Source organism: Periophthalmus magnuspinnatus, chromosome 4, assembly GCF_009829125.3.
Source record: "Periophthalmus magnuspinnatus isolate fPerMag1 chromosome 4, fPerMag1.2.pri, whole genome shotgun sequence".
Lineage (NCBI taxonomy): Eukaryota > Metazoa > Chordata > Actinopteri > Gobiiformes > Gobiidae > Periophthalmus > Periophthalmus magnuspinnatus.
In genome coordinates this window covers 30216335-30225567 of record NC_047129.1, presented here as the reverse complement: position 1 = coordinate 30225567, position 9233 = coordinate 30216335, and the positions used below count along the sequence as shown (strand labels likewise).

Genomic DNA, 9233 nt, shown 5'->3' with positions numbered 1-9233 from the left:
TCTGGTCAGAACCTTCAGCTCTGCTTCAAAAACAGACTTTTAGTTATTGGACAATTTGTTGTTTTTCTTGCAGACTAACTTTTTCATACTTAGCTCCGTGTTTGGTGTCAAAATGTCGACGTAGATTGGACCGACCTCGCCTCATTACACTTAAAGCACAAACTTGTATTCACCTTTAGCGTCTTTCTTGAAACTGTCTTCCACGCCGACAATTTTCCTCTTCCTGAACAATTTGGGATGATTATTTGCAAATAATCTCTTTAGTTTATTGTCAATACACACATTAAAGCAGCACAGACTTATTTTAAAGTGACAGTCAAGCCTTAATTTACCTTCTCACGGGCCACATAAAATGACATGGCGGGCCGCATTTGGTCCCCGGGCCTTGAGTTTGACACATGTGGTCTAGAAAAATACGTTAATGTCCAGTTGATAGATTTAAATTTCATCTTTTGCTATTGTAATGCAGTACTTTTATGTATATATTGACCTTTATTTAACCTGGATACTTTTGCTGGTAGGATAAATCGGAGGAACCCGGAGAAAACCCGTCCACGGAACCTCAGAATCAAACCCAGGACCTTCTCGTTGTCAGGCAAGCGCGCTAACCACTGCTCCACCGCGCTGCCGTACATGCTCTACGCTACAGTTTGAGTAGTTTTAACAAGTTAAAACTGCAGTACCGTCTGTTTTATTGTAAATGAGTCAATTTTGTTTTACCCCATATAGTATTTTGTAAAACCAGCACTTTGCAACAAAATCAGACCACTTCACGGTTTCTGCATTTAATTGTAAAACTTTTATCGATCACAAGAAAAGAGAAAAGCGAAAACTAGAGATGGACATAAATGCACAGTGGCCAACCTTTGAGGAACGGTACGTAATGAAACTAGAGTGTGCATGTCACTGCTCCACGGGCTCGGTCGTTATGCGTCTTTGTCGGATGCGCGTGTTAAAAGTTCGGGCCGTAACATCTCGCTGCGGTTGCGTCGTAAAAAAGTGCACGTTTTTATAAAGTCACAAAAACTGTATCTGAACCGGCGCAAACGTGGGTCACTCATTTACACGGGATGAACGCAGAGCAACACTTTGTATTAAGGTACGACATGAAACGTGAAAACGGGGGGAGTTCGTACGTGCAGATACGCGATTCACAGATGCAAAGGAAATCGTTTTAATGCCATATCGCGGGACATTCCACGAGCAGCTGAGGACCCCCCGACAGCCCAACGTAACATTTATATAGTGCACTTTTAGGTTGTAGAAGTGCAATGTGAAAAAAACAAAAAAAACACAACTAAGAAATCCAAAAGCAGTTCGGAAAGCCGTAATGACGTTTACGATTTTAAATTAAATGAATTGAGGCTGATATTACACTTTTTAGTATAATTAGCCGTCAGTTTAGTTTGGACTGACACTTAAAGGTCCAGTATTACACAAAAATAGACACTTTTAACCGTTGTTATGATGCTGTCTGCGTAAACCCTCAGTCGTCCAGGTCTGATCCATACCAAAAGATGAAATTTAAATCTGTAAACTTGACAAAAAGTTGTAGAAGTGACGACGTTTCGCTGCTCGTCCAAGTCGCTTCTTCAGTTCTGGTTAGATTACCGCTGGACACTGTTTTATATCCATCTGAAGACAGGAGCTAACTACACTGAAACTGTAAACAGCTATTTGTCTCCAGTTTCAGTCTTAACGACCCTATTCAACCTATAATGGCTGCCTATTGTTCTCTTTGTTCCTGTCTGAGGATGACACACTACAGACCATTACAGGTCGCCTAAACTTATTCTTTTTTAGCCATAAAATCATGTTAAATGCAGTATCAGCTTGTACTTTTGTTTTTTTTCCCCACACAACTTCCTCTATTTTACATATCCATCCTTATTTTTTCTTTGACGCATCAAATAACTGACTGGGAGAATCCCGGCGGCACCTGCGCTCTGATTGGTCGTCTTCAAGGGACGACGTAAGCACTTTACCGTAATGACAGTGACATATTTAAAGAGCCCCATGTCTCTGCTTTGAGACGCAGTTTGAATTTACACGAAGCACAATCGGTTGCGGAGTTACGGTGATGGAAAGTCCACAACCGCGAGTCTATGAGCGACGACAGCATCCGATGATAAAGAGTTAAGGAGAGACAGTCCTGAGATCTACAGACCCAAAACAAACAAGAACAAAGAGAACAATAGGTGGACATTATAGATTGAATAAGGTCGTTAAAGCTGAAACTGGAGACAACAGTTTCAGTGTAGTTAGCTCCTCCCTTCAGACAGATATAAGGCAGTGTCCAGCAGAAATCTGACCAGAACTGAAGAAGCGACTTGGACGAGCAGAGAAACGTCTTCACTCCTACAACGATTTGTCCAGTTGACAGATTTAAATTTTGTCTTTTGCCATGTTATAACACTGTTACGTCATCAAAAACAGACCTGGAGTTGTGTTTTGTTTCATTCGCACACGTTTGAGTAACATTTTATTATTACTCTGTCCACATCTCCAAAGCTCAAAACGCTCTGTTCCACCTTGTGATGTCATGAAGTGGTAGTTTTCAAGTTCACAGCTCCTTTTTACCTTTAGTTTAGTAGAGACTGCCAATTCCAGAGGTGAAATTATCCAAATGATTCCAGTGAAGGTGTGTGGAGTTTAAAAACACAGTAGAGCACTTCCTGTATCACCACATGATGACATCACAAAGTGGAACAGAGCGTTTTCCTTGTGAGATAAGAGCAGGTTTGTGCGTTTAAACATGCGTGAACGAAACAAAACACAACTCCGGGTCCGTTTGTGACGAGGAAACGACATTATAACAAATCAGAAAACAACATAAATACGGGCCCTTTAAGTACAAAGACGTCACCGCACAGAACGCTCCGTTGTAGCTTTGCGGTAAAACAGGGTTGTTGATAAAAATAATACCTTATCATACTTGTAGTACACAGCAGTACACAGTAAATCGAATCATAGTCATCTCAAAGAATATATTTAGAGGAAAGATCAAAATCGGTCGTGGTTTTTATGAATCAATCCAGAAAAATCAGCAGAGATAATCGTCTGCGTCAGAGTTTAAAATATCGGTACAGGCATCGGCCATGGTTAAAATCAGTCGATCTCTATTGAAAAGTAACTCATTTTAAGATATCAACATACTCAGAACATAACTCAAAAGTACCTTGATACAAAGCGTCCCCAAATATTCATAATAATAATAGTTTGAGTTCATTATGGAAGTATATTATAGAGCACACATTTCAACATTTACAGTAGTCGCTATGTACATCTCCAGTGTTTGTCCATCATTTTACAGATTGTGCAAAGTTATCCACGAGTCACTTTACATCGGCGCACCGGGCTTTAGCTCCCGTGTGTCCTCGCTGTCCGCTCCGCCGCCGCCCACAGGTGCCGGGCGGGTGGTGCTAGATGAAGTACTCGTTGGGGTTTTCGTTGGGGGCTGTTTGGGAGTCGGCCTGGCTGCTGCTGAAGGGGAATTCGTGTCCGTCTTCAGACTGGGACGATTTCACTTGTTGGGTCCGGTACGTTTCCTTACGGCTACAGACGAAACGCGCCATGACGACCAGCGCTGCCACGGCGATGAAGATCACAACGGCGATTACACCTGGAAATATAAGAAAACGTGTTCCTATATAAAGTACAATTGTTTCCGAAACGTTTTATTAATGTGTAAATGTTAATTTGTTCACTGGTAAATATGGATTTTTTTTTACAGTTACAAATTTCGTTTTATAAGTACGAATCTGAAAATTATGCTATCACAAGTTTTGAGCCTTTTGTTGTGCCGAGTTTGTCTCAAAATTATTTCTAACTGCAACGTCTGATCAATCGATTTAGCCACTGCCCTAGCCCCGCCCCTTGCCGTCTTCAGATTCAAATCCGCCGTCGCGCTTACAAATCCTTTTACGACAAATTCGCCGCAACAAATGGCTTAAAAAAAACTCGTGAAAGCATAATTTTCAGATTTGTACCTGCAAAATTTAATTTCTAGGTGTAAAAACAAACATATTTTTATTTAAACAGCATTTTGGAACAATTTTAACTTCATATTTCTAACACTTATTGGAAACTGTCTTGTATTCGTAGGTTTCAGGCTAATTATTTCCTCCAGATTTGAAGGATTTAGTGGATCTTTCTTCATTTAAAAGATATAATATTTTGATTTCCAACCAAATTAAGCAAATTGAGGCTAGCAGTTACAGCTAATCTGCAACCACGTCCGATATTTGATAATCCAGATGCGCAACCAAACAGCCAATCAGGAGCGAGGATGTCAATCAACCTGTTGCTAACGCTAGCGGGAGCAACCTCAGGGAAAGACGGCGCCTGATTGGTCTGTTATTAATGTTCGTATGTTGCGTTAGAGACAAACGATGAAATACGAACACCCGGATCATGACCTCAAAGGGACCAATTTGCGTCTGTACTCACTTCCTGTTTAGAAAGTGGTGACTAGCGCGTTAGCTGTGTCCATTTATACACTATGATAACAACCGAGGAGTGTTGCCATGACGAATCAGGAAGGAATCTTTAATCGAAACCCGTGAATAAACCGTCTCACTTACCTCCGATGAGAGCCGAGTCACTTCTGATGGTGTTGACTAAAGGCTGACCGGGATCCACTGAGCTCGGCTGGTCTGAAAACAAACGCAGGAATTAATCTACACGTTTTCACCTCCAAAATAAGACGTAGCCATACAACTGTTCAAAGTCAGGGTGCTGAAAACTCTCTGCTCCACCTTGTGATGTCATCGTGTGGTAATACAGGAAGCGCTCCGTTGTGTTTTTAAACTCCACGCACACCTTCACTAGAATCATTTGGATCATTTCTAACGAATTAAAGGTAAAAATGTAGCTGTCAATTTGAAAACTACCACTTCATGACATCACAAGGTGGAACGGAGCGTTTTGAGATTTAGAGATGTACAGACTAATGATAAAATGTTACTCAAACGTGTGTGAATGAAACAAAACACAACTCCAGATACGTTTTTGACAAGCTAACAACTCTAAAACATGACTTAAAACTCAGAAATAAACCCTAAATCCACCTTTTCCACCACCAAACTGTGCATATAGTGTCATTTTCTGGCTTTTTTTTTTTTTTTTTTTGACAAACTATGTAAACTGCGTGCTCCCTCCCGTCGCCACTGCAATCTCAAGTACAATGTGACATCACGCAGGACCGCCCTGATATACAGCTAAGTGTATCTGGAGTTTGAAATGTGGATACCTGTTTGACCAATCACACTGCTCCTTATGCCTCCAGACCCCGCCCCTCCAGGTACAGCCCAGTTTAGCAGCTTTATTTGAAATGTAGCTGTGTGGGCGGAGCTTTAAACTGTTTAGTTAAGCACCAGACCACACCTCTTCCACTGCTACGTAATTAAAATATTTGACACATTATAAGCATTTTCTTTTATCAGTGAGTAGCTAATTATTCGGGTTACGCTGGTTCTAGTCCCGGGTTTCGTCCCAGCGTTAATGCGATGTGTGTGTGGCGCTCTGAACACACCCACATCTTCACCTGTGCCAAACGTTTTTATCACATATTTTGAATTTATCGCCCCTCTTCAAAACTGAAAAGATTGATAGGCCCCTCGCACAGACAGTGAATATAAACAGCGCGCTTAAAGACAGCCAGATAAAGAGTAATAGTGCGGGGTTGTTTAAAGGCGTAGTGTATGTGAGAGATTAACTGTTCTGTGCCATCACTCAGACTGACAGCTGTGATCCTCAGGGGGGCGCTGTGCTGTCAGGAGCTAATGTCATCTGCAGCTCAGACCCCGTTTAATGAGGCCTCGCATGTAATGAACAGACCGACGGCAGGTTAACACGTGTACATCTAAAAGAAAAGACAGGGCGGCGGAGTGGTTGCCGTGTACTTTATGCATTACGAACGTCCAGATTATTCACAACTAGCATGCTAACTGCTTACTTACAGACTATTTGATGGTAAACCACGTAGTCCAAACTTATTTTGACCTCGAGAACGTAGACCGTAAATATATATAAATGGACGAAGCTAACCTGCTAGCTGCTGCGGTTTGAATAAAAAGTGACTCTGACTCCAATTCACTTTCTATTGAAAAACTCTCGCCCCTCTCTTCATTACTGCTGCTGTCAGACTCGTCATTTTGGTCTTAAAATGTCCGTATTAACCCGCTCTACATGATCCTGGTATTTTTATCTTGCTATTTTGTCTGTAAATCAAGATATGAACATTAATAACAGACAAATCAGGCGCCTTTTTTCCCTGAGGTTGCTACCGTTAGCGTTAGCAACAGGTTTGATTGACAGCATTGCTAAGCACCCCTTGCTAACAGTTGTCCCTCGCTATATCGCGGCTCACCTTTACCATTAATACCCTAACCATAATTAGTGATAGGATGCATTACCAGATAAGGAGTGGGTGGTCTCTGCTGCGTAGGGATTGGCTGAGGAGGCGGAGGCGCAGTTTGAATGGACCAATGGGCCGCTGACGGTGACGGCGGGGTCAGAGGTCATCAGGGCAGCCTTCAGAGGAGTGATGGAGTTGAATCGAACAGCAGACAGACAGCCACTAAAGCCCCGAGACGCAACAGCCGCAAACTCAGGGTCCAAGTCCTCCACATCTGAAAAAATAGAAAGAAAATAAGTACGAATTTATGACATTTTGACATATGGGTCGGTGTAATCCCTCAGTCAGTTGAAAGGACTTTAAAGGAACTGTACGTAGTCTGTGCTCGTACAGATTTAAAAGGATCTTAAAAAACACAACTGTCGCTGCTTTGCTAACCTGCAGAGAGAGGACACGTACAACTTTCTCTCATTCTTCGTATATGACGTGTCCGAGCCTCGTGTGAAAGCTCAGAACCTCCAGTATTCATCACTTTATAACAGAAATAACTTGACCATCATGTCCAACGTTATTGTACCGCAAGAATGAATCAGATCTATAGTTGCTAACAGTAAAACCTGAACTTGATTTGATGTTTATCTCTGATCTGGGGACACAGTTAGATCATGTTTAAGGAATTTAAAATCTAAATCTTACATGTGTTTCTTTTAAGCCGTAAAAGCACTGTAAATTTCGGACTATAGAGCGCAGCTGAATATAAGCCGCACCAGCTAAGTTTGAAAAGAAAATAAATGTTGTACATGCATAAGCCGCACCTGAATATAAGTCGCAGGTTTTCAAGTTGCAACATGAGATATTTACACAAAAAGACGGTACATGGAAGTTTTTTTTTGCTTTTGTTTTAATTTAACGCTTTAAAAAAAAAAACAACTGTCCCTGAGAATTGGCAGAATGGCACCAACACAAAAGTAACACGGGATGAACATAGCTGCAGGTTTAGAAAGTAAAACAGCACCAACAAGAGCCATCTGCTTTTATTTCCTCTGAAAGCTTTTGTCGTCTTTTTACATTGACTAAGTTCTTCCTGCTGCCGCCTCCAACGTCGCACCATCGATTCATTGATGCCAAACTTACGTGCAATGGCTCTATTTCCTTCTTTAATGGTCAAACTCACGTGCAATGGCTCTATTTCCTTCTTTAATGGTCAAACTTACGTGCAGTGGCTCTATTTCCCTCTTTGACGCCAGATCCATTGCCTTCATCTTAAAACCTGCATCATTTACATTTCTTCATGTGTTTTCCATGATGCGCAAAATGACAGTTCAAAATCAATACTCGTGTATTCTTCAGTGCATAATCTTTCCCCACGTGTGTCTCAACTTTTGCGTTTACAGCTAGAGAGCGCCCCCTGGTGGCCGCACCTTTATATAGGCCGCAGGGTTCATAGAATGGGGAAAAAGTAGTGGCTTATAGTCAGAAATTTATGGGATATAATGATGAGTTACTGAAACCAAATAAACCCAAATCAATAATTATAAGGTTCAACATTTGCGGATCATTGGATATTTCGTGCAAAAATCGTGAATCATCTTTAGAGTTATACAGACCCCGGGTGCTCCATCTCAAACAGCTTATTTACTGATAAAATTCAAGTCAATGGTAATAATAATAAGCAACGCCGCCAATCTGCAGCATCAACCACCACCAAAGACACACCTCATTCATACTAGGGCAGGGGGGTCAAACTAATTTTGGTCTGGGGGCCACATACGACTTAATTTGATCTCAAGGGACCGGACCTATGAGTGGCGCCTGCAGAAAGAAATTCAAATTTGTATTTATTTTATTTTTTTAATTCTACAGTTAGCAAAAATAAAAATGGGCGCAACTAAATGGTATATTTATCTATATTTTTTATGCACCTTAAAAATTACGATTTATAAAAATAAAAAAAAAATCTATTTTTGCTGAGTGTATTTTTATTACAAATCAGCTGAGGGCCGGATCAAGTCTGTAGGGGTGAATGACACCCCTGTACTAGGGTGAAGTGTCTTGCCTCAGGACACAACAACAGCACTCGGTCCAAGCGGGAATCGATCCACCAACCTTCAGTTTGACTCTAACCACTCAGTCAAACGTATAAATACAATCGTCTAAGCTTTTATGACTCCACTTTTTCCAACACAGTAAACATGCTCCCCTCTAACGCCGCAGCGCTGAGTGGTTGCTGAGCTGATTTTGTCGCGCCGCTTCCCCTCTGCGTCTACCCGACAGGACCAGATCACCTGTCGTCGCCGTGGTGACAGTGGCAGGTGCTGTGATGGTGAGGAGTTTGGAGCGGAGTGGTTTGATTACAGAGACGCATTACTACACAACGCGCAGCACGGGAGGAGAGGCAGGGGGCGGACATGATGGAGTCTCATATCTAATCCTGCCAACGTTTGAAAAGTATTGGAAAAAATGCCACAACCTGAAACAGTAATTTACATAAATCTTTAAAGGAGAGATATTATGCATTTCTTTGTCCTTTCGAAACCGATCTTTAAGACAGGATTGCATATTTTAAAACTGTGCTATGTCCTGTAAGAATTTGGGAAGACGCCACTACGAACTTTTCTTACGGATAGTAAACATGAACACATTTGCTGAAGCACAGTTTCTACGTTCTAAAACATGTTTAAAGATGGCCGTTCGAATCCCGCTCTCGACATAAACATCATTGGTTGAGCACAGGTTGGCGGTGCGATTCCAGCTCCCACAGATAAATGCTGTCATTGTTTCGTTGGGCAAGACACACTGTGGGCTTTGAGTGACGTGAAGGTGGAAAAGCGCTGTATAAAAACGTCACCAATTACCAAATATGCACCGAAAGCGT

The 9233-nt window shown here is 41.7% G+C and overlaps 1 protein-coding gene across 1 annotated transcript in view; it reads right to left on the bottom strand.

Moving 5' to 3' along the window:
• Positions 1-3422: 3422 nt before the first annotated feature.
• LOC117369907 (contactin-associated protein-like 4) overlaps positions 3423-9233 on the bottom strand; it is a 353019-nt gene continuing 347208 nt past the window's right edge. The window contains exons 22-24 of the mRNA XM_033965250.1: positions 6417-6632; positions 4584-4655; positions 3423-3622 (exon numbers count right to left, since the gene is read on the bottom strand). Coding sequence (XP_033821141.1) covers positions 3423-3622; positions 4584-4655; positions 6417-6632 — 488 coding nt within the window. The remainder of the gene's footprint in view (positions 3623-4583; positions 4656-6416; positions 6633-9233) is intronic.